Source organism: Notothenia rossii (assembly GCF_949606895.1).
Source record: "Notothenia rossii genome assembly, chromosome: 9".
NCBI lineage: Eukaryota > Metazoa > Chordata > Actinopteri > Perciformes > Nototheniidae > Notothenia > Notothenia rossii.
In genome coordinates this window covers 55,764,703-55,790,589 of record NC_136907.1, presented here as the reverse complement: position 1 = coordinate 55,790,589, position 25,887 = coordinate 55,764,703, and the positions used below count along the sequence as shown (strand labels likewise).

At 39.7% G+C, this 25,887-nt stretch overlaps 1 protein-coding gene across 1 annotated transcript; it reads right to left on the bottom strand.

Moving 5' to 3' along the window:
• Nucleotides 1-1,368: 1,368 nt before the first annotated feature.
• LOC307018313 (sodium channel protein type 5 subunit alpha-like) lies at nucleotides 1,369-25,120 on the bottom strand. Its single transcript, XM_079648508.1, has 19 exons — nucleotides 24,974-25,120; nucleotides 23,738-23,935; nucleotides 23,449-23,637; nucleotides 22,982-23,353; nucleotides 22,738-22,867; nucleotides 21,728-21,966; nucleotides 20,653-20,826; nucleotides 20,195-20,551; nucleotides 14,895-15,296; nucleotides 10,219-10,336; nucleotides 9,874-10,028; nucleotides 8,910-9,083; nucleotides 7,030-7,152; nucleotides 5,697-5,969; nucleotides 5,233-5,286; nucleotides 5,004-5,145; nucleotides 4,618-4,718; nucleotides 3,975-4,245; nucleotides 1,369-3,060 (listed from the first exon to the last, which is right to left on the bottom strand). The coding sequence occupies exons 1-19, from the start codon at nucleotides 25,007-25,009 to the stop codon at nucleotides 1,835-1,837; spliced, it is 4,734 nt and encodes a 1,577-aa protein (XP_079504634.1). The 5' UTR covers nucleotides 25,010-25,120; the 3' UTR covers nucleotides 1,369-1,834.
• Between the last annotated feature and the right edge of the window lie 767 nt (nucleotides 25,121-25,887).

Below are 25,887 nucleotides of genomic sequence, written 5' to 3'. Positions count from 1 at the left end.
TGTAAAAATGAATATGAATACAGTTTAACTATATAATTTGATCATATCTTGTTATGGCTGTCATGAGAGTCACTGAAATGGTCTTTGAATATAAATACGTTACAAAAAATAGCTAAAAATCAGCTTTGCATACATTACACAGCCTCAAAGTATTCTACATAGTTAATTACAAAATTAGCTTTCAGTCCATTCATGCTCTTCCAATCCACATCCATTAGATCAAATTAGATGGCCTAAAGAGAGTCAGTGAAGTGTGCGAACAACATCAAAATCAGGCACATAATTCAGGGATTATTCGTACACACAGTTCTTCTTTGTAAGTGATACAAGTTCATCTTGTAATGCGTTATCCTTGAGAAATTAATAAATATTTAGTTTTTCACACAAAAAACATTTAAGTTTAATACAATTTTCTGAAGTTCTGCTTTTTGTAATTTGAAGTTGAATTGAATACACTTGATGCTATTTTAACCATACAGTACCAAGCCTCTTAATTCAATCAAAGTGGTTTCTTAAATAAATTAAGAAATCCCAAACACTAGCATTTAAATCTGAATCATTAATGTGGCTTACAAATAGTTGTTTTGTGAATTGAATATGTTTCACCTTGAATTTTGAATAATTTAAATGTTAATTGAAAAATGTTATGAGTAAATGTTAGCTTTGGTTCAAATCATATTGCTGCTGAATAAGAGCTCAATAACGGCTACAATCCTAATGGAAATCCACTTATGTCAATGTGTTTAGGAGGAATTGTGTTCTAAATTCTTAATCTACTGTTGGTTTATGAGTTGCATGGATACAGTATGTGTTCAAATATATTTTTTTCCTACAAAATTGTTTGTTTTTACCTGAAATTGTTTTGTGTTAGCTACTTTAGTTAGGTAGCTCTTGCGGTTTCTCAGCTACTTTAATTTGTTAGCTACTTTGTTTGGTAAGCTATTTTAGTTTGGTAGTTCTTGTACTAGACTGTGAGCCACCTACGTTTATTAGGCACTTCAGTCTGTTACACAGTTTAATTTGTTAGCTACTTCAGTTCCTTAGCCACTTTAGTTTCTCAGCTACTTTAGTTTCTCAGCTACTTCAGTTTTTTAGCTACTTCAGTTTTTTAGCTACTTCAGTTTGTTAGCTACTTCAGTTTGTTAGCTACTTCAGTTTTTTAGCTACTTTAGTTTCTCGGCTACTTTAATTTGTTAGCTACTTTAGTTTGTTAGCTCTTTCAGTTTGGTAGCTCTTGAAGTTGATTGTGAGCTACTTTAGTTTGTTAGATAGTTCAATTTGTTAGCTACTTTAGTTCCTTAACTACTTTGGTTCGTTAGCTCCATTTTGTAGGCTAGTTTTGTTTGATTGGTACTTTAGTTCTTCAGACTATAAAAATAATTTATTTAGAGGATTTTTTCACAACTCTGATTCTCTTTTTTTTTTTCTATTGTTTTGCAGGCTTGGGTATGTCCATGTTCATTTCTGTTGTCTTGGTCATCTCTGTGTTTTTAGTGTTTCTCCTGGAATGAGGTACAGTGTTTACTGATATGTTAAAACTGCAGACGTGGTGTTGAGAGTGAATGTATGCTATGTTATAAATGATCTGCCAAATGTAAAAATTTAAGATGGCTTGAGGAAAAGTTCAACTCTGTTGAGAAGTTTTTTACTGTGTTACAAAATGTACTTCTGCATTGTTCAATTTCAACAGAGACTGAGTTACTTAAAAATATTGCATATATAAATATATTATATAAAAAAGTTTCTTCTCTTTGACCATGAGTTATCTGAGCTATATTCTCTGCTGTAAACAAAACAGACAAAACCACACAAACACTCTCCACATAATCGATTCTCAAAGGAAAGTTTCCTCGTAGTTTTCACCAGGCTCCCCAAGTTCAGAGTCTCTGGATATTGATCTGACGACCTCAGAGAGGTCACTGGCTGCCAGGGTAACGCTGTCATAAGATGGTGGTGAGGACAGTAGAGTGTCCTCTGTTGTCTGTACAATGTCAATGATTCCATAGTGCTGCATCATGGAGGCTATCAGCCCCACTGTTGCTGGTGCATTCTCCACATCCACTTCAGTCTCATAGTTCATTTGTCTGTAGAGGTAGGATGCCTGCTTCATCTGCCGGCGCACCAGATGCCTCCTGTAACATCTTTGGATGATGATCGCAGACACATCTTCCAGTTTGCGACGGAGTGTGGAAGTGATGGGCTCGTGGGAAATCTTAGATGGGTTGGTGACCATGAACTTCTCTTCCATTTGCTGCTTGAGGGCGTCCATCTCACCCGACTCTCCCAGGACACGCTTTGTGAAGGCAAACAGGATGTCCAGGCAGTGGATCCGATCCCCGCTGACCATGGGAAGGTCCATGGAGATCAGCTTGATTCTGTTGGGCTTGGCTATGCGCAGTGGCTCCGACAAATTGTCAGCGAAGATTGACAGCATGGAGAACTCAATGAACTGCGTGGCCTCAGAATCAAACTTCTCCCAAACCTCATAAAACATTTCAAAATCATCCTCACTCAGTGGCTCCGTACTCTCCTCTGTGGCAACACTGAAGTTCTCCAGAATGATAGCTATGTACATATTTACCACAATGAGAAAAGAAATGATTATGTAACTGACAAAGAAAGCGATGCCCATTGAGGGGCTGCCACAGTTTCCCCGGGTGTTAGTGCCAGTATTGACAAAGTGAAGGTCGCACTCCTCTGAGTAGCTGGCCATTATAGGACTCAATAGGTTATCCCAGCCTGCCGAGGTACTGATCTGAAAAAGGCAGATCATACTATTCCCAAAGGTCTCAAAATTAAACATGTCATCAATCCCATCTTGTTTTTTCACGTAGGCAAAGTTCGCCATACCAAAGATAGCATAAATGAACATTACGAGGAAGAGCAGGAGGCCAATGTTGAACAGTGCTGGCATGGACATCATTAAGGCAAACAGTAGAGTCCTTATTCCTTTGGCTGCACGTATAAGTCGAAGTACACGTCCTATCCTTGCCAGTCTGATGACCCGAAACAGGGTTGGAGATACAAAGTACTTCTCAATGATGTCTGCGAGAACAATCCCTAAAGGAAGAGAGAAAGACAAGAAAAATGTAGTTTGACCTCATTGCACAATGATGAACTTCTACTTTAAGCTGCACTTATCAATATTTTCATGTACAGTGATCGTTTAGGAATGAGTTGTGTCAAGGGGTCACTGGTAATGACAAACTTCACTGTTTTGGTTCACTTAACACTCTTACAAACCTTGGTTCCAGCCATAGGAGGAGGCACATTTCAAATAAACCTGTTTAGCACCAAATGGCAGACAAAGCATGCTTCTAGTTAATAAACATAGTGGAACATTAAGTAGACATATATTTTCCTTGAGAGTCGGTAGAGACCAAAACAGAGCTAAAAGTAGAGTAAATTCAGGAATTATATTCTTTAGGTGGTCATAAAAATAACAGTAAGTAAATGCCAATGCCTAGTGGGTGCACACATTTCCAACTGTTTGCTAAAATCTTAGCAATACCAACTTTATAATGGGATACTATCGAAGTATTTATATTAGCAGATTGTTCCACTGTTGCAATGGTAAAAAAAAGAAGAAAAAAAGTTAGTCGAGCTTTAAGACTTCCTCACAGCCAGAAGTGTATATTGTATGCCACAGTTAAAGCTGAGAAAACAGCAATTATTATAAAGAACGAAAATAAATTAACAGAGAATTAACTACAAAGCCTTTGTCCAGAATGCATTTGAATTATATAAGTGTTTAGAGATTTTTATTCTGCACCTTGACGTGGATACATCTGCCAGAAATCTGTCATTGAAGCATGTACAGTAGTCCAAGAGAAAATAGCAAAAAATGCAAATGTCACAATGTTAAAAGTTATGGTGCTAAGAAACAGCAGATAAACCAATGGTACTGAAAAATCTAACACCCTTGTCGGAGGCTAACAGTAAATGGCATTTGTTTTTTTTGCATCTCAACTTACCCACAATGGAGAGAATTATCACCACAAAGTCAAAGATGTTCCATGCAACTGTGAAGAAATAACAGCGGAGGGCAAAGATCTTGATCAGGCATTCAGTGGTGAAGATCACGATGAAGGCCAGGTTGATCTTGTTGAGAATGGACTCCATGCGCTCTGACTGCTCGTCGGTTTCCACCATCATGGTCACCATGTTGATGATGATGAGCATCATGATCATGATGTCGAAGGCTTGCTTTGACACAAGATCGAAGAAGAAGGCTTGGAGAATGTTCTAAGATTGGGAAATATAAATGGCAATTATTAGTATCAAGAATGTGTGATGTGATGTGGATGAATTGTTATGCTATAATATAAATAATATATATAATATAATAGATAGATGAACTCAGACGATTGCTAACAAACATCAGGTAGGATTTTCTGTGAAATGGCAAGATGGGTGGGAAGGGGGAGGGACGGGGTGGCATGGGAAAGGTATTCCCTATATTTTTTCTTTGTCTTTTCCTTTTCTTTTTGTATTATTGTCTATATAATTTGTATCTGTGTTTATAAGTCCCTCTGTGAGGGCAAAAAAAAAAAAGAAAGACAATAAAAAGTTGATCACAAAAATGTGTTACATTTGAGATTACTTATATTATTTTACCGTAGGCCTTGGTATTGGCTTTTGGGGTTTTTTAGATCCTAATTTCTTCATAGCATTGTAGTACTTCTTCTGTTCTTCAGTCATGAAGATATCCTGTCCACCTAAGTACAAGCAACAACAACAAAAAAACATTATTTTTACAAAAAAATGGGACAAGTACAGTTTAGCTAAAGTATAAACAGAAGATACTATTTCCCTCTAAACCAGGTCAGTTAAAATGTGCCTGTGGCAGAAAAAAGTTCTGTGGTTTTGCCCGGTAAGAAACATATGTAAGGAATATGTAAAATATCTAAATCTGTGCAATTTTTGGTGTGTAAAACCGCATCTAGTACATAAAAAGAATTACTTGCAAATATCAAAGTGATGGAGGCCAGTATTGCCAATACTCATCTTTCTTTTCTGCTGATTGAAGTTGTCAATAATGACACCGATGAAGAGATTGAGGGTGAAGAAGGAGCCGAATATGATGAAGATGACAAAGTAAAGGTACATGTAGAGGTTGATTTCTCTGATGGGTTGTTCCTCCACCTAAAACCAAACATTTGTATAAGTCAGCTGGTCACTTCGACATGTTCATGATGAAGGCTCTGTATGTATGCAGATAGAAATACTTACTCCTCTTGAATCAACAGCTGCGTGCATTATTTCCATCCATCCTTTGAATGTAGCCTTTAAAACAATAGAAAATGTCACATTGCTGTATGGGTACTGCATTGCAAACACAAGAAAGGCATGATTATAGGGCTGCTCTCGGAAAGCCGATTGAGGCGCAACATCTGTTGATAACCAGTGACTTGACCCCTATAGAAATATGATGTAATTCACACAAAGAACTAAAACAAAAAGTAATGGCGTGACTTTAAGAAAAGTCGAGCAGGTCGAATAAGTCAAGCTGTTGTCTTTTTGTTTAGGTTGTTTAGATTGATATATATTTTAACGGAAAGTCATATTTTCGTATTGAGCAGCCAAATCCGATTAATACAATTGTGATTTGGGTTCAGCCCTGCACAATACCTTAAATCCAAGCGTGCTTGGCATATTTGCCAAAATCCCACACAGTGCAGCAGATAAAAACTCACCACTTGCAGAAGGGAAAGGTAGCCAAGTCCCACGTTGTCGAAGTTGACCTTCACTTTTGTCCAGTAGAACTGGGTGTCGTTCATAGAGAGGCACTCTGACTTGTTGTTGACCAAAGAGACATTGTGAATGAAACCAGTTCTGTTCACACACTTCCCGAACTTGCCAGCGAACAGGTTGACCCCCATGATGCTGAAGATGAGCCAGAAGATGAGACACACGAGCAGCACGTTCATAATGGAAGGGATGGCTCCTATTAGAGCATTCACGACAACCTGAAGAGCAACAGGTAAATACAGGTTAGTCTCACAGCACTGAGGTTCTCGATGAACAGATTTCAGATCTACAAATCACTGCCCGCTTCTTTAAATATTTGAGCATTTCGAGTCTGATTATAAAGCTATTTCTTATTTAGATCATGATCTGTTTGTAGAGTGGACTTATAATTAAGGTATGCAATTTTGCATTTTAAACAATCAAGCATTCATTACATTTAAGCTAATTTAAACATCAGTTATGTTTGTGTTATGCGACTTCAACTTTAAATGTAACTCATGTGTCACATTTCCTAAATAAATCTCCATTATTTTTAAAAGGTACATCTAATGAAGACATGCCTGTATGATTTACAACTGAGCCATAATCGTATTTTCATATTTATGACAGGACACAAAATGCCTACAGTGTCTCTGGGCTCATGAAGCTAGCCATGCTTTGAGCTAGATGCTAATGACAGCATGGTCACAATGACAACAATGCTAACAGGCAGATGTTAGCAGACGTAATGTTAACCGGTCTCACTGTCTTAGTTAAACCTGTTAACATTTGGTAATTGGTTGTAAACACCATGTGAATATCCATTGAAAGGTTGAAATCAGGGTGCCAAAAAACGTTTTTGTCCACTGGACTAACTGGACCGCTCATTAGATTACCTTTTTTTTGGCTGCTGAGTAATTTGAATCTACTAGCATATTTTACCAACATTTGGCTAGTAAAAGGTACAAATGTTGCACCCAGGTTTAAATATTTCACTCTGAGCAAAAGTGGTGGAGAGATGGTGCGGTGGAGAGGTGGAGACCAACTGACCGATTTACTGACTAACTTCGCCATCACTACATTGCAACAATATCTTAGACTTGTTGTCATTGGAAGGTTCATCTTTCTATAACCTGGAGATTATCCCGTTGTCGGACAGAACAATGAACTACATTGAAAATATAAATTACATGATAGACGTAATGATCCTGGAATTTATCAGAAAGGTACTTGTCAACAGAAACACTGCTGTTAAAGTGATTTGTGAAATCATTGGTGTTCAGAAAAAATATTTCTCACCCTCATGCCCTCGAATCTAGACAGAGCTCTGAGAGGTCTCAAAGCGCGTAGAGTCCTCAGGGACTTGATCGCAGTAAAGTCGGAATATCCCAATGAATTTGCTACCAGGCTTATCAAGGACACCTAAATGGAGCACAAAAAGAAGTGTTAACAGTGAAAATCAATACAGTATTAAATACGTGTGACAGTTTTTACACCTTTAAACCTGGGGTAAAGTAGTAATATGTCTTTCTATAGTGCAAGAAGAAGAACAGAAAAAAACAAACATAAAAATAAAGCAATATCACACAAAGTTTTAGCAACACATTGTTTGATAACTGTATATCATTTTTTAAACAATTCTATATAATTTTGAAGAAAAGATATATAACAAAAGTCCATAAAAGACAAGTAGAAAACATTTAAAGAGCCGTTTTGCCCCTACTTTTTTAGAGTTGTTGTGTATTTTGGGACATTCCACAGTTAGGAACACAACAAATTGAATTTTCAGGCTTAGATCTTTTTGTTTTTGCTGTGTAATCTTTTAGCAAATTTAGACTTCCACTCTATTCTACATCCAAAACGGACAAAACTAAATGGTATTCCGCTGTCGAATGACCCTTGGATGAAAGCTATGAATGAAAATGGCGTGAAATAAATGAAACAAATCTAATGTCATGACTGTTGATGACAAAACACAGACAAGTATGCATATATAGACGAATAGTGTCCATGAATGAATACTCCACTATATATACATATTTAAATATGAATATATATCAAATAGAGTGAGTTTTATAAAGAATTTATATCTATCTTCGCCAAATTTCCTTACCCAATTTTCATCCAATTCATCCAATAAGTTCATTAAAAATAGTTTAGGACTAATAAGGTCCCAATGTTCTGAATTTCTTTATAAAAGTCTATTTACACATGTGTTTGTCCAATATATCTAAAGAAGATACTCAAAATGTTTTCTCAGGACAAGAGAAGGCTTTGGCTCCAGAAAAAACGGAAAAATATGAAATACAGAAAATAAGTAAGGTGGTCGTTTTAGAGAAACAAAAGGTAGGTAGTTGCAATGATCAACAATATTTTCTTCTTAACAGGCAAAACCACATAGTTTTGGTCCAAACAAAAGTTTAGACATAAGCTCAACCGCTGCATTTCTAAATGAACTGAAAATGTTTAAGATACGTTTTATAGGTTTATTTTCTCTTCAAGTACATCTTCTGTAGATAAACCATAAGAATAAATGGCGCTACATTTGTTTTTGATATTAAAGCCAAGGTCCTGAAGTAACCGATTTGAAGAACGTTTTTTTTTGGAAGTTTTGTAAACTCGACGATGGCTTTTGATATCAAAACAGAAAGCACTTACGAGTGAAGAAACACAGAAGCATTTGTGAGGCAGATGCAAGTCTCCAATCCCGGAGCTCATACTCACCTGGGACCTGCTAACTACAACTTACCCTAACAATAGAGCGGTCTGTGGCAATCTGTATAACAGCAGGTGAAATCAGAGGAAGTCAAGGGGCTGCAAGCCTTGGGCACTACACGCCACCTCCATTTTACCCAACAGCACTTTTAAATCTTTCTTGTAAAATCAAATCCAAAATTGTACATAGTAACTACTAAGTGTGGGATTTATCTATATGTTTCCTGAGTTTGACCAAGGTCTTTGGACAGTTGTTGGGGGAAGCACAATTTCAGTCACAAATGATGCCATCTGTATGTATGGATTGTCAAGTGCTTTCCCGTAAATAATGTGACACTCACCACATTGTAAATCCCACAAAATAGAAGAAGCAACATTCATTGGAGACACTTCAACCTCAATTCTCAAAATGTTTACCTTTCTTTCATGTAGTGTAACGAAAACAAGCAGAAAAAGTTCCTTACATCCACAATGAGAAAGTCGAGCCAGCACCAGTAGTTGGTGAAATACTTCTTGAAGCCGTATGCGATCCATTTGAGGAACATCTCCAGCACAAAGATGTAGGAGAAGACCTTGTCGGCGTACTCCAGCACCACCTTCACAACTTTCCTCTTCTCAATGTAGATGTCTTCAAATGCCTGTGAGAGAAAGTCATTTAGTTTCATCCATTATTAGAGTGAAATCAGTTTTTAGATTTCATTATTTTACACTACGGTTTTTAAACCACTGAGAGAAAACATGCTGCTGGCAGTCACTGTGGGAAGGTTTATATTAAACTGCAGCCGTTAAGCTTTAATGCTATGGGGGCAATCTTCGGCCACCAGCTATCGGTCTGACAAAGATTAATCCTCTGGGAACATCGGTCATACAGTAACAAGGTCTAACATGTGGCCAGTGCATATACGGCTGTGACCTCTTCTGTTCCCAGGACATGGTTTACAGTCCCATTGGCAAGTTGGGAAAGGTGTACTGTTTCCGGGATTACATAATCAGAATACAAAAATAAGTGAACTGTATTCTCTTACAGTTACATAAAACATATATAGATGTAATACGATTACTGTTACATTTATAAACAACAGGGATTACTAGCAGGATTACAATGTTACCAAAAAACCAAAAGACTAGTATTTATTAGCATTGCATTTGATATTGGGGCAATCCAAAATTAAAGGAAAGTAATCAGATTGCATTACTTTTATGTTTTGACCCAGATTACTAGGTTACTGATAATATTTCAGGTATCTAGTAATTGTAGTGGAATACAATTCTGAAGTCACCCTTCTAACCTTGAGGAAATAAATATATCAATGAACAAACGATAACAAAGATCAACCAGGAGTCTTTTAATTTGACGCCATTAAAAAAATGCTTTAAATGTATTTCAAAGTGTTGTAATGATTGAGGAATAAATGGACTATGACGTACAAGAGCCCCACTGCTGAGCAGGATCATGAAGATGATGAAGGTCTCAAACCAACTGTGTTCCACAATCTGGTAGCAGGTCTTCCTCAGCCTCCACCAGGCCTGGCCCAGCCCGCGGCTCGTATCCACCTCACAGCAGTGACAGTGCCTGATGCAGACTGAGCAGGAGGAAAAACAAATTGGCACAGGTGAAAACACATGAAGAAATAACGCTATTCAAATAACTTGCAAAAGCTTAAGTATTTCGATCTCTCTGTCTGTACACAAACTGAAAGATTGACAAAAAGTTGACTTTGACTTGACTTTGGCTGTACTTTATGCGCATCGTTTTACACTATAAATTCTCACATTGTGGGAAGCACTCCTCCGGCTCCATGTTCTCCTCAGCCAGCTCTGATATGTTGTCCATCTCTTCTTCAGGCTTCCTCAGATCCACTGTACTGCCCTCCGATAGGCTGACCAGCTCCTGAGAAGAGAAAAGTCTTATTATTACCAACTTCTCACTTTTATTCTTATTAAACAGTGTATAAAACAGTGCCGAGTTGTAATACAAATGTATACAGGCTTGGGGTAAACAGATTAACAGGTTGACGTAATCAGGATACTAATTAAAAGGTAACTCCATTCCCTTGCAGTAACATAAAAAATACACTACTTTTATACTTTAAAAAATCGGGGATTATTCGATTATTTAGGGATTATTGAGCATGTTTCGTTAACCGCTTTAAGATGTCCCACCCCTTAGTCTATCACGTTCAAGGTGTTGGAGCGCTAGCCAATAGAAGTACAAGTGTTACATAGTGATGTCATTATGTTAAGGATTTAAACAAAGGAGTCCAATAGAGGTATTTCAGGCCTGGAGGGGAGCCTGTGGGAGAGAAACTCTTTTATTCATGTACTTTTTATTCATGTACTTTTTATTATGTATTTATTCTTTTAATCTTTCTTTTATTATCTTTTCTTTTTAATGACTGTTTTGAAATGCCTTTGTCTGAATGTCTTTCATTTTTGTAAAGCACCTTGAATTGCCTTGTGTTGAAAGGTGCTATATAAATAAACTTGCCTTGCCTTGCGAGCAGAACTCTGGGATTTTAGCCTCTGCAGACAAAAAATAAATAAGACACTACAGGAAAGGAAAAACCCCAAAGCATAAAAGGGCCCCTTTAAACCCTGCTGTGACATAATTGGTTGCGATTTGGCCACATGCTTATACATTTCAAACCGAACAGAGCAGCGTAGCAGCTTTATCCTGCTCTGTATTCAGTTTGGCTTCATCCCATCAAAGATCACTTAGACGTACTGCCTTGCCTTTCAATCTCTTCCGAGCCATTTTGATGAGATTTCCGTGCGCAACATATTTAACGTGATTTATAGGATAGAGGTGCAGCTTCAATCCTATAAACATGGTACGAAGTCTAATCCAGCATTAAAGAGCATCCGCAGGACCTGGAGACCAGATTACCAGCATTACCAATGTTCTCCAAAACAGAGCCGTGAGAATAGGGATTTTAGGTCAAATGCTGCCACATGTAAGCAGCTGTGATACATTCAAACACAATGTGATTGCTTATTGTTCTTCTAAGGGATCTACTTTATTTATGTCATTATTCATAACTAACTTCTCAATAGCCACAATCTTGCAATTTTTCAGTGCGTATTCAAAGCCCTACACATGTAGGCTGAGCAGCTGCTGATGCCCAGTTAAGCTGATGGAGGCCTGATTTTTTTTTTCATTTCCATTTTCTCTGATGCCTAATTCTAGTGTGATGTGGAGCAGAGCATGGCAGGGAAATAGGAAGAGAGGGCGCCAGACTGCAGCCCTGGCTCTGCTCAGTTGTGTGACTTTAATCTGCTGGGTCTGGCTCCACATCTGGCCTGCTGCTGTGTGCCTGCCAGAAAGGACAGGAACGACAAACCCTCCACCTCAACAAACCCCCGGACACTCACAGATAGAAGAATCCAGAAGAAAACAGGACGGGTGGATGGTTCAAGATTCAAGGCTTTTATTGTCATTCGTACATAGCTACAGTGTAGTTATGTCAATGAAAATCTTAGGTCCCAGGTTCCTCCAACAGTGCAACACAATAAAACAGATAAAATATTGTAATACAATACAATTGTGTTGTACTATTGGAGGAGCCTGGGTAAATAATGAGAATAAGGTAAAAGGAAGAAAAGGGGAAGAAGAGAGACCATGAAAGAGGTTTCCTCGATGTCTACACATGAAAGAAGGAGGGGAAAGGGGCTCAGACTCAACAAATTGATCTACAGGACCAGTGATGTTTGAGAAGGGGTGGACTCTCTGATGGTTGTATCATTGAGGAGGATGCTGTCAAAAGGTATGGATCAATCGCCCAATCCCGGAGACGTTGCACTACAGAGCACCAGATCTTTAATTCTAAATTGGAACAAGTGTCACAGAACTCAATTTCACCTGAGATGATTAAAGTACTTCTGATTCCTGCCTTATTTGGTTAATGGACTTCATTTACATAGTGCATGGCGAGTCTTTGATACCACTCAAAGCGCTTTACAATACAAGGCAGCCCATTCACACACATTCATACAGAGGCTGCTATACAAGAAAACACCTACACAGGAGAGACTTCAATTCACACCTGTTGGTCATCGGAAGCAATTTGGGGTTTATTATCTAGCCCAAGCACAATGCAACTTGTTGGCTGCATTTGCTGGGTATTGAACCATCAACCTTCCAATCGGTGAATGACTGCTCTATACTGAGCCTGAAGTGCGATCAATTCATCTACAACTCAGCTTTCTGAGGAGACTTCTGATTTCACCTTGTTTGGTTGCAGATTAACATGTAATGTGTCATTCTGGATGAGCTGCAGAGGTCGGATGGCACATGCTGGCTGGTCTACCTGCATGTGCCATCCGACCTCTGCAGCTCATCCAGAATGCAGCGGCTCGTCTGGTCTTCAACCTTCCAACATTTTCCCACACCACACCGCTCCTCCGCTCACTTCACTGGCTTCCAGTAACTGCTAGAATCCACTTCAAGACAATGGTACTTGCGTACCATGCTGCGAATGGATCTGACCCTTCCTACATCCAGGACATGGTTAAACCGTACACCCCAGCACGTGCACTCCGCTCTGCATCAGCCAAACGGCTCGCTGCACCCGCACTGCGAGGTGGACCCAAGTTCCAATCAGCAAAAACACGTCGGTTTGCTATCCTGGCTCCAAAATGGTGGAATGAGCTCCCCATTGAAATCAGGACAGCAGAAAGCTTACACATCTTCCGGCGCAGACTGAAAACTCTCTTTCGACTCCACTTCGATCGATAGAATTACTAACAAAGAATTACTAACAAAGCACTTATATACTAATAAAGGACTGGCTTATCTAAAGCCAGTTGAGTAGCACTTGAAATGTTTTAGCTCTATGAAACCTGATGTACTTATATCATTCTGTTTTCTTCAAATTTGTATCTTGTTGGTCGAACGCACTTATTGTAAGTCGCTTTGGATAAAAGCGTCAGCTAAATGCAATGTAATGTAATGTAAAAGAAAGCCTACACATCACAGCCTCTTTTGCAGAAAACCCCCACCTCTCCCTCCCCCTTACCCTAGCAGCGATAAAATACATTTCAAGCACATTTTCCGGCTTCAACTAAAGTCATGTTCTACTGTTTGTGTAGATCTCTGTTCTTTATACATTTGACATCTTACACTGTTTCTGGTATTGTAGCTTAAAAACAATTATTAAAGTAAAGCTTAAAAAATCTACCATAGTTGCGGTTTGATTGCTTAAATCCCATCATAAAATAAAGCGTTTAAGGCTAGAACAGCCATCTTCTGAGATGCAGGATAATTTAAAATTGTTTCCAATGAGGAGACAGCACATGCAGACGCAGCTGCGCCGAGCGCTTCGAAATATCTCAATGTTTAGGAAGGTGCTGGAGGTGTCACTGTAGAAATTGGAGGAGAAGCATGTTGTTGGCCGTGTCTTTCAGAGGGAAACTATAAAAAAGCTGCACTAGTTAGTTAGTTAGTTTTGTTTTTACAGTTGCTTCCCAGGCTTGCCTGTGCCGTTTCATACAGCCGTTATCTCATTGGTTAGGTTTCAATAGGTCAGCTGCAATTGAGGTCAAAGTTGAAATAATTTTAACACTGGTAAGGATTTGTTGTCCTAGAAAGACAACAAATAACGCTGGAAGGAGACTTTCCACAGCTCCGATGGACGCTATGTAAAGACAGGGCCTAAAGATGCTTGCCTTTTTTTTACATTTGCTCAAATATATTTGATATTGTTGGGAAAATACTGAATGTACTCTTCCAATATCAGAGTAGCACATGATAACAAAGGCCTAACTGTAGATGACAGGATGTATGATTACCTAGAAGAGCATCAGGACACATTGTATTAGGCATATGATAGCTATGTGACAACAATTAACATGATGATTCAGCCTCTATGGAGATAGACATATGACAAACATGATCATTTCTGACGTGGGCCTTAGCTAATCTGAACAAAACATTGAATACTTCTTTGAACCGGTATTCCTCCATCTTGTGACTGTGTAACTCCCTCTCTTGTATATCAGCATGTGAAGGACACTGTTCAGGAACTAGTTGTACCAAATGCTCTGTATGTGATGACTACTTCCATTCTTGCAAGGATAATGAATACATTTATCCTGATATTGAAGCTCAAGCCGGTGACAAGTGATATTTTTATATTCATTGGCTTTTTAAGTTTGTTGCAAGCATTGGATGCTGATGTTTCCAGGTAAGAAGCATCAAATTAACTTGGATTAATTTGGCTTAAACATACTTCTTGATATTTATGTGAAATGTTTTACATTTTCATCAGGCTTTACCCATAGCAGTGATGTAACACCATTAGCACCATTGGTTTCTTACCAGTTGATCAGTATTTGATCCTTTCTCTTACAAGAACTATTTTGCTAGAAAATACCATCCAAAGAACACTACAACAGTAAATATTGAGAGTTTCTGTCCGTTGCAAAGAAATATGTGGATGTGAAAAACTCACTGGTTTGCTGTTTTCATCCTCTGAAGACTCAGAAATCTCCTCCTCCTCAAGAAACTCCACGTCGGACTCTCCGGGTGCGATGGGAACGATGACAGTCAAGTTGGGGTTTGTCATGTAGTTGTCCTCCCCCGGCACGATGTACTTCTCTCCATAGCGTCCACAAATTCCACCATTGCTCTCCACGTGATTCCCGACCAGCTTGGAGATTTCGTTGGCCTTCTGCTCTCGCCGCTTCGAGCTGCGTCTGCAGAGGTCGAAGATGCACGATGTGAGCCAGGAGAAACCGGATTCGATGCGGGCGATGGCGATCTGGATGTTGTTCAAATCACCGTCTTCGTCTGGAGCAGAGAGGTTGTCTGAGCTGAAGGAGCTGAGCAACAGGGCCAGGAAAAGGTTCAACACCTGTTGACGGACAAATGTAGCGTTACATTATATTGGATGTAGAGAAATATCAGAATATTGTCACAATTGTATAACCATTTTGCCTGATAATGCTGTATTTCCATTAGGATTATCTATGGGCCTAGAATCAGTCACTGGTTTTGTTGCTAGAGGCTTGTTGTCGGGGTACACCTTACTTTCTTCTTATCTCTCTCTGTACCCGTGTACTCTTGTCTTCCAAATAACCAAAGCTTCCCTCGAAATGTTTTGTGTCTTTATACCCCTGGATCTAAGGACAGATGGTGTCGTATTCTTATTCTGTACAAACTGTAAAGTCCCCTGAGACAAATGTAAAATGTGTGATATTGGGCTGTATAAATAAACTTTGATTGATTTACATTTATCTTTTCTTTAGATAGATAGATATACTTTATTGATACTAGTTTAGCCTATAAACTTAATAATAAGTAGCCTGATGCCTGACATGACCTCCTATATGATATGTCACCAATGGCAAATCCTTTTCATTGTGAATTCAGTAGGATATTCTATCTTGATATGCTAAGGCACACATGGCTCGGGATGACACTGAACTCTCAGAGTCTTCAAGCATCCAACTCCCAAGTAATCTTTCAACTAGCTTAGAGAGCAGTAGCATCAAGCACATCTATGCAGCAGTGTGTGTGGGTGTGTGTGTGTGTCTGCACAGTTGCTAAGTATCATCTTTAGCCACAGAGCCAGTCAGAGATGGGGAGCCTTCTCTCCCTTAAGCATCCTGGATAATCCCTTGGATAAACAGCTTTCCCACGATTCATGTGTAGTGGAGGTTCCTGTCCATTAAATTCTATAAGACCTGTACTGTTGTCATCTGTGCTTTGCACCAGTAAGACATCCGGTTCACTAAAGGTCCCTGTATCATGACAACAAAAACTGCTCTTTAAGTCTCCATTTTCTGTCAGTGCCACTGAAAGGAAAAGCCCAGTCTGCTCTGATTGGCTTGTGAAAAATAACGTGTTACAAGGTTGCCAATGTTGTTATAGTCCTAGGTGGATTTTTGTTGTTTTGGGGGGGAATCTGACTAAAAGTCTTTAATCATCTGGCCCCTTTAAGGAGTCAGAAGTTGTAAGCTGTTATAAAGATGATGTTGTGGAGCTGGAGGTAGAGAAGATAGGAGATTTTGCAGTTGTCCATTTGCCTAAACCCCACACGCCTTAGTTACTGTTGCCACTTCCAAGTCATTGCATTCTGGCACATATTGCAGTTTACACAAAATCCATGGTAGATTTAACACCTGGCATTCTTGCTAATTTCCGAAACTATAAGTTAATTAAAACAGACTCTTCACTTCTAGCCTATGACCATGGAAAAGCCACTAGCTGATTTATCAGCTGTAACTTATCAGTGTATTATTCCGCCGGGTTATTTTGCGCTGCTTCTTCTCCCACATGGAACATCGCAGAAACTCCATTCAAACATCAAAACGTTCAGCTCGGTCGAGAATCAATGGCTATTACTTTTATCATTCATAACTTTCTTAATTCCAGAGATCCATCCCATAATACATCCCATTTTTAACATGGAAGTCAAAGGAGAACTCTTCAGACTTCAACAATCTTCATGCAACTTCAACCGCTAACTGCTCCTTCTTCAACTGCTAACTGCTCCTTCATACTTTCACTCAGAAACCTCATTCCAACTTTAAAATGTTCCACATCTTTCTGACATTAATCGTGTAACACAACTTTTAAATCTGAGGCCTTCTTTAGATTTTAGAGTGCGTGATGTCACAGCTAGAGTGGAGGACAGATTTAATTTTGTCTTCATATTTTCTTTTAAACCTGCCATAATTCCCAAACCCTACATTCCCGAGACATAATTTATAATGACAAACGTAGGAAAACATCTCGTAGCTTGAAAGATAATAAAAAAATTAAGCAAAAATAATTAAACAAAATGCCTCTTGAGTGCATGAAGTGAAAAAAAGGTTCAAATGTCTCCATTACACTCCATTGTAAGTTGAGCCTCACCTTTCCCCACCACAGTAGCCAAACTCCTTTAGTTAATCTGCCAAAAAGGCCACATTATTAACCCAAAAGTACATAAAAAGCACACTTCAGATGCTCAGGTTCCTTGACATGCTTCACGCTTTGAAATTTCACCGATATCTCTTACGGTTCTTCAACAAAACGTTCACATGTAACAGGTTTATCTCTCATTCAGAACAATGAAAATGCTTTCCTCTCACTAATCACCATGGAAACCTTTGATCTCTGGACACCTCGTTAGCTCAAATATAAACACCTGTGTCATGGAACATGATGATGTCATAACTCCAATTGACAAAATTAGAGCAGCAGACTGATGACGTGCTCACTGGAGTTTAACAGACTGTCTCAGTCCATTCTTTTCCGTCTGATGGAGACTTCATACTGACTTCAACATGTTCCACATATTTTAGACATTATTGGTGACCTATGCTTTTAGTTCTAAAGTTTTCAGTTCATATATTCTGCTGCTTTTTCATGCATTTAGACTTTTATTTTCTTGTTCTTATTTAGTGGGAATGCTGGTAAAGTTTTGAGATTTCTTCAAATGCCGTTGCCATGGCAACACAATGCTCGCCATGAAAAACGGTTCAGTGAAAATGCTCTAAACAGTCCAAAACTTCACAGGTTTGCTAACGATGCAGCCATCAACATATCTAAGCGTATTATGAGGTGTCATCAAATACCGTTGCCATGGCGACAGATCATTCGCCATCAAGTTAGTTCAAAAGTTTGCAGTTCAAATATTCTGCTGCTTTTCCAAGCCTTTTTACTTCCCTTTCTTCTCTCATCACACATTCAAACCCCCAGCGTTCATGTATCATTTCAATCTAAATTCTTCATTTTCTTCTTACACATTACATTTCAGCATAGCAGTTCAGCGTCAGCTTTTCAGCATAAAGCATTCCCACTAGCAATTTCTTCAGGAATGCATTCTCTAGTTAAGTTCTGTTTTTCTGTTGGGGTTTTGTGGGTTCTTTTTGTGATCAGAGGGAGATCGAGTTCTGTCTGTTTTTGCATTTGTCTGTCTGCACTTGGGTCCACCCTGCGCTGCTCAACCCTAACATTCTGTATGAAGATATTAAATAGCTCTTGTTGTGCAGTTTATCAGTGAATGTTTCCACGGAACTGTTTGTAAACAGCGTGTTTCATGACGGACAGACCCAGCGTTGAGTCCGGTGAGGCAGTGAAGCAGGTGGAGTCAGGTGGGATGCAGACTCGCTGTTGGAGGCTTGACAACCCACTCCCCCTCCACACTCGTTGGTTTGGAACAGCACTTAATGTGGCGGACCCTCTGCGCGAACGCGTAGGGGGCGGTTCGGAATTGGGCCGAAGTGTTGGCTGTGTGTAGTTCGATTTAGACAACAGTAGCTAGTACAGTGGTTCTCAAAGTGGGGGGCGCGAAAGACCAGGAGGAAAAATGGTTATTAAAAAAAAAAAAAAAAAAGATTTAAAAAAAAAAAAAATTGAAATATTATTTATTCGAAAATAATATGATGCAGTACTATTACGTCTGGGTCTCTGTGTTTCATTAAAGCTCGGCTCTGTGTGTGTGTGTGTGTGTGTGTGTGTGTGTGTGTGTGTGTGTGTGTGTGTGTGTGTGTGTGTGTGTGTGTGTGTGTGTGTGTGTGTGTGTGTGTGTGTGTGTGTGTGTGTGTGGAACGAGCCAGCTAGCATATCATGCTAATGCAGATGCTAGTTCTGCAAGGAGCTACATGTGTGGTTTCTTTATACAAACATAGTTGAAGCAAATGTTGGCTCTCTGGGAGTATAACATTGATAGGTTAGCATTAGCAACAATAATTAGTGCTTGAACTACAGTGCATTTCAAAATAAAAGCTGCAGTTGCTGGTGTGGCATGTGCCCAACTATAAACATATCCTTGCTATGGCACAGGATGAAAGCAGCTGTGTTCAAGCAGAGCTGTTAGATTAACTACTTTTTACAGGAACAGCTGCATGAATGATATAAACATAGCGTTTCATCCTGTGTGAATCTCAATACCTGCTGCAAAAGGCTTGAAACCAAAACACTCTGTGGAATTGGCTGATCCTTTGTACAGTACTTAGGTCACAATTTCTGCCAAAAGGCTTAGTTCATTAGCAGTGGATAAAACATACAGCCCTGTTGGACATGAGGCTGCGATAAAGCCGCAGAAAATGCATCTGTTGGGGTTACGGTTTGCACGACAACATGTGCAGAGAAAACACATCTTACTCAGGAGGGAAAACAGATGGATTAAATGTCGTCCAGACATGATCTGTTTTGCAGCCCGCTAATGCTAATCTGCAAGAAGGTTAGCATGATAATGTGACACAACCACTCTCTCAGAGCACATGGTCAAGAGCACTGAAGAAAAAAGTGCACAAACCATTGTGTCTGAACACATTTCTGAGTTAGCAAAAATATATCATGATGAGGCACCAATAACTGTTACTGGATGTTCCATTCGCATAATAAGGAACCACCCACCCTCATCAGTGCAACATAAGTAATCCCTGATTACGCTCATGACATCATCATTTGGATTACAGTTGGTTGTATAAACATTCAATTGAATTTGTCTCCAAGCAGATTCCCTGTTGTCATATACCGTTAACGGATGGATATATATTGTGGTTTTTCGATTATTGTCAAAATCTCAAATAAAAACCAAATTTGTGTCTGTCGATCTATACTTTTTGAAACCCCTAGCCTGTTTTAGGCTCTTATCCCCGATGTGAAATGTGAAACCAAATGTGTGTGGGAGAGAAACTCCCTCTGGAGGGAACTTTGGGATTGTATCCTTTGCAGACCATTTACATGCTCTAAAACCTATATAACACACTAAAGGAAAAGGGAAACCCTAAAAAGCAGGGCCTCTTTAATACTCACCACAAGGTTGCCTATGACCATGACCAACATGAACACCAGGAGACAGAGGGGCTGCCCGGCCACTTCCATACAATCCCACATGGTCTCGATCCATTCGCCGCACAGCACCCGGAACACGATCAGGAAGGAGTGGAAGAAGTCTTTCATGTGCCAGCGAGGCAGCTGACAGTCGATGGAGATCTTACACACACAGTCCTGGTAGTTCTTGCCAAACAGTTGCATGCCCACCACGGCGAATATGAAGACGATGATGGCCAACACCAGCGTCAGGTTTCCCAGGGCGCCCACCGAGTTGCCGATGATCTTGATGAGAGTGTTGAGAGTGGGCCAGGATTTCGCCAGCTTGAAGACTCTTAACTGAGGTAGAGAACAAAAAGAAGACAACCAATTTGATGTTTTTTTAAGTGTGTTAAAGTTCTATTCAATGTACAAGGGTGAGAATACAAGACTTCTGTTACCAGTCTGAAAGATCGCAGGACAGACAGCCCCTCTACATTGGAAAGGCCCAACTCCATCAGACTGAGGCAAACAATGACGCCGTCAAAAATATTCCAGCCTTGTTGGAAGTAGTAGTAGGGGTCCATGGCAATCAGCTTCAGCACCATCTCAGCTGTAAAGATCCCTGTGAAAACCTGTAACAGATACAGGGGGACAAAAAAGTGGAATGATACATAATCCATTGGAATGATCAAATGGATTATGTTAAATGGGAAAGATATTTTTAATTTATATTGGGCATTATATGCAACTAAATCAAACATATTATCTCTACAATCTATTTTGTAGAGCACTGTTTTGTTGACTCTTGATCAACCTTGTTTCCAGCATCAGGCAGTCGTTTTCAGTGAAAAAGCTCTGACAAAGCCACTGTATCTTACTTGAGTAGCAGCCAACATGATCAAATAAGCAGCTTTAAGTTTATTTGAGTTGAGGTTTAAATATCTGAGGCTTAGAGGTTTAAGTTCAAGTGTACCAGCTGTAGAAACAAATATAAGCAAAGTTGAAGAGAAGAATATTTTTCATATTCCTTCAGTTTTTGTTTTATTTTGATACATCCTGCTAAATAATGGTCAAAAGACAAAGAAAACATGGGCAAAAACTTGGTTAATGTAATATAAGAGAATATTATTATAATTAATACTTCCATTTATTTAGTTTTAAGAAGATTTTCAAACTTGACGACACTAGCAGAATCTTTAATGTACCAGTAGGATGATATGGCAAAAATACAAACCATGGAATCAGTCCCACCTCCAGCTAAAAATACTTCCTCTTACCGGCGATAATCACAAATAGTCTAAAGCAGAACCTTTGATAAAGGATCAACACGGCCCTACTGACCTTAAGTACAGCAACACTGGCTATTAAAAACAACAGAGTATGATATATGAACATTATCTTAACGAAGAATTTGCTCTTCACTTTCTTTCTAGTGAAGCTTTCTGTTCACTCAACTGTTGACCCAACAGCACTTAGGATAAAGTGTGTCAAATTCTGGAAACCTGCCCACCCCTATCATTAAAAGCCCCTTACCAGATTGCCAATGGAAAGCATGGTGTTGAACTCATCAGTCATTGGGTAGTGCTCCAGAGCCATGAAGAGGGTGTTCAGCACAATGCAAATGGTGATACCCAGATCCAGGAAAGGGTCCATCACCATGTACTTCACCCACTCCTTCAGCGTCAGCCACCAGGGGCAGCAGTCCCATATCAGGTACTTCTTGGCGAACGTGTACAGGCAGGGATGGCACTTTTGCCTCGACACCTCCAGCTCTGCAAAGAGGTCAACTATTTATATGCTGGCTCATCTTTTCTGTTCAAACACTAGTGGACAAAACCTGAAACCCTATCATGTGTGACAAAACGTTTTATGATCTACAATCTGCAATAGGTCTCTGGGCTTTAACAATGTGAGAGGTACAAGATCATTATTTAAAGGAATATTTTTTATATTTCAGTTTAGCTGAGGGCTAAAGGAGAGGCTTGATACCAGTCTTGTGTTGTAGTGTAAATATGACGCTGCAGTCGATTAGCTTAGCTTAGCATAAAGACTTAAAACCAAGGCTAATGTGGCTTTGTCCAAAATTAAATAAGTCCACCTGCAACCTGAAGTTGACTAATTAAAACAGTAAATCTTGTTTGTTAATCTGTGCAAAAAAAGCACTATGATAAATGTACACATTTATGATGGGTAAAGGTGCAACAAAACTTCAGGAAGTTAAGGCACGCAGCGAAGATAGTACGGTACACGCTACGGGATGGTTTAAGTACAACATGTCATTTTCTCACCACTGTATTTTGATTGTTTTTTGCATGGATAAAATCACCAGATTTAAAATATTAATGATTTGGCTTTTGAAGTGCATTTCCTCTGTTTTGATTCTTTGTGCTAAGCTAAGCTAATAAACGGCTGGTCAGAGCTTTAAATCAATCATATAGGCATAGTGATGTATAAACCTTCTAATTTCTTATCTTTTTCTTGTTCTCAAGCAAAAAACGTTTTTCCCAAGTAGCTCAAACTACTACTAAAGTTAAATAACTTACCACCCATGGCATCGCTGAAGAAGCTATCAGAGCTCAAGACTCTTTTCCTCTGCGCTGGACGAGGCTCAGTGATCGTCGGGGAAGGCTGAAGGAGAAGGTTAGGAACTGTGTCTTCTATACTGCCAGGCTTCTGGTGGACAGAAAAACACCAAAACATGAAATACAACCAATCTTCTTCCATCAGCTGTTAAAACATTTTCACTTTTGCAAGATTATCTATTCTAACCGGGCCTCTACCACTCACCAATTCCTCCCTGAACCTCTCCATGCTGTAAGAGGGCATGGACATGGGAGAATGTAGGCCCAGAGTGGTGACTCCATTCTGATCCAAGGTGATGTTGAGCCTGCCGTTGATGTTGTAGTTGGGGGTGAAGACTTGGGAGCTGTGGCTCCGCACACTGCCGGTCCTTCTTTTCCAGGGCGTTGCTATTGAATTTGCTCGACTTCTGAAAGTGTCCCCGTGAGTGCTGAACTCGTCGTCCCCGAAGTCCGCCTCCGAGTTGTTTCGCGGCCGGAACGCGCTGAAGACGCTGGCTTGGCTTCCTCTCCTGGTGCTGAGGGGGTGAGAAGAGAGTGTGGCCAGTAGCGGGTGGACCGGAAGAGGAGACAGAGAAGGCTGCAGAAACACAGAGGACACAGGACTCCTATTACTTTCCATAAGAACACCAAAGAGTGGAAGACAGGTTTAGATTATGATTGTTGGTGATGTACCAATGGCTCATCAGGAGGGTCAAACTTTTCTTCAGCAGCTTCCTCCTCTGTTTCTTCCGACAATGCCCTGTGCGATCTTCTTCTTCTGCTGCTGTTTCGACGTATGCTGCCCATCTTCAGACAGATTGGAGACAGCTCTGGGGACAACACTGAGTCTGTATCCTGTGCTTGTTGTTGTTTTCTTGCCAACTTCACACAGAAAGGAATTATGTTACAAAAGATACTTTTCTGTTCGTCCTCAAATGAAAGAACAATTTTCAATATTGTTGCCGACTGGCGTTGCACTTACTCTTTGCTCTTTGCGCAGATGCTCCATCGCCAGCTGAAACTCCCTCTCCTTCTGCCAGGCCTCAGCGATTGTTGCCTGATTCTGCTCCTCATAGGCCATGGCCACTACAGCCAGGATGAGGTTAACAAGGTAGAAAGAGCCCAGGAAGATAACCAGCACGAAGAAAACCATGTAGGTCTTTCCTGCTGAACGCAGCGTCTGAGGGAGCAGCACATCAAAGTGAGTATGATCAAAGTATTTAAGGTTCAGTTGGTATCTTTTGTAAAAATAACTTTGTATGATATTTGCTGAAACTGTCATTATATCCTTACAGTCGTGCATGAGACAGATAATATGTGAACAAATTTGGTTCCTATGCATCCCTACAGTGCTTCTAATGGAATTTGCAAAATTCCACCAAGCCCAAAGGAAAACAACCAATCAGAGCAGAGGATTCTCTAATGCAGTGTCAATCACCGCTCCTGCACTCCGATAAAAATCTGAAACTATGCAGAGTTGATCAAATATAAACGTTGCCTATTTGTGGCCTCAAATGGTTTATTGAGAACTGTTTAGCTGTAAATAAGAAATATTGGTTTAGTAGAGTGCTTGGTTTTTCTATTAACTGATTTCAAAATGGCAGCCGGATCACAAACTTTCTAATTTTACATCTAAACTGTACTCTTAAATATGGTTCTGAAAACGTTAAGGCAATACATTGGCAACAACACTGTTTGGATTCATATATGATCAATGCTGCTGAGTGGGATTGGAGTGATGACACTGTCTTGGCTCTGATTGGTTGTTTTCATCAGGCGCTGTGAAATCTTGCTATTGCCATTATGAGCCAATTTTCATAGATGTTCTGTCTGATTCACTACTGTGAGGATAAAGTAACAGTTAAACAATATATGATAAAAACATTTAGAAAAGAAAAATTTGATATTTTTAAGACCCGAGTCATTTTTCGTAGTTTTAACATAACATCTTCACCAACTCCTAAGGAAGGCAATATTACACTGTGTTCATGGTGGGTCCTTCGTCCCTACAAGCAAAGTATGTATAGTTTTCTTTGGCTAAGATAAGTCTAAAATGCAAATGCAATTGTGTCAAATAAAAAAAAGAATACTAAATATGATAAAGAGTAAAATAAATGCTGACAAAATTAACACTCATTTTCAAAGATGGATAATAATAGGGCACAGCAAACTGCCACAGGAAATTGGTAGATTTATAATGAGATTTAAAAAACGGCACCTGGTGAAACAATTTTTCCCAGTAGTCTTGTGTCATGAGTCGGAAGAGGGCCAGGAAAGCCCAGCCGAAGGTATCAAAACTGGTGTAGCCATAGTTTGGATTCCTCCCTACTTTTAGGCAGTCAAATCCATCTGGACACTTCCTGTAATGCACAAACAGTTAAAAAGCAGAAGACAGACGATTAGGGGGCAGCACTGATAAACAAAGGCTGTGCACAATTAAATCGAAGGCAGCTGGAGCAAATATAGCTGTGGTAGCGTGCAGGCTGCTTTGCCGGAGTTAAAAACATCCCCCGTATCTACATGAAGCCCGGTGACCTTTGATTCCACCGGGACAAAAGCGGATGAGCATGTAAGTAAGTACACTGCTATCAACACATTATTTCAACCAGAGAGGGCACTTGAAATTCGTTCATAGCAGGATCACTAAAATGCACTGCAGCAAAAGGGATTATGTGAGCCAGATGGATATCAAATTGCAATTCAAAAAAATGCATTTCTGATCTTCATTGTCAGCATAGTGGCATTACAGCAAATATATAAGTCCGGCAGCTGAGAACAAGCTGGACCACCATGTCAATCTGAGTGCTGAATAATTTCGTAATGGCCGGGAAACAGCTGGGCGGGCAAAGCGCTGCTGTGAGAACAGCTGTAGATGTCACCAACCAGCCATCTGAGAAGGGATGCTCGCTAATATTCAGCCGTGAGGACAGAGGAGGCTGCGTGAGGCCAGCGACATCTTCCTGTCGGGCTGCCACTTCACTCTTCACCTCTTTTATTTTCACATAAACCCATAAACTATATCTGGTTGTTTTGCTAACACATTATGCTACTTTGGACATTTTTCAGAAGCAAACAATATGTTTTTCTAGATTGAGTGAGAGGCTTTTTTAAAACAAATTCCCAAATTAAAAA

Excerpts from the sequence above, each read along its gene's own strand:
- LOC307018313 (XM_079648508.1), bottom strand. The coding sequence starts at position 25,009 with ATGACACAAGACTACTGGGAAAAATTGTTTCACCAG. Across the intron at positions 10,029-10,218 it reads GGAGGAGTGCTTCCCACAAT|TCTGCATCAGGCACTGTCAC; the intron begins GTGAGAATTTAT and ends CCTCCTGCTCAG. Across the intron at positions 7,153-8,909 it reads TCGACTTTCTCATTGTGGAT|GTGTCCTTGATAAGCCTGGT; the intron begins GTAAGGAACTTT and ends TGCTCCATTTAG.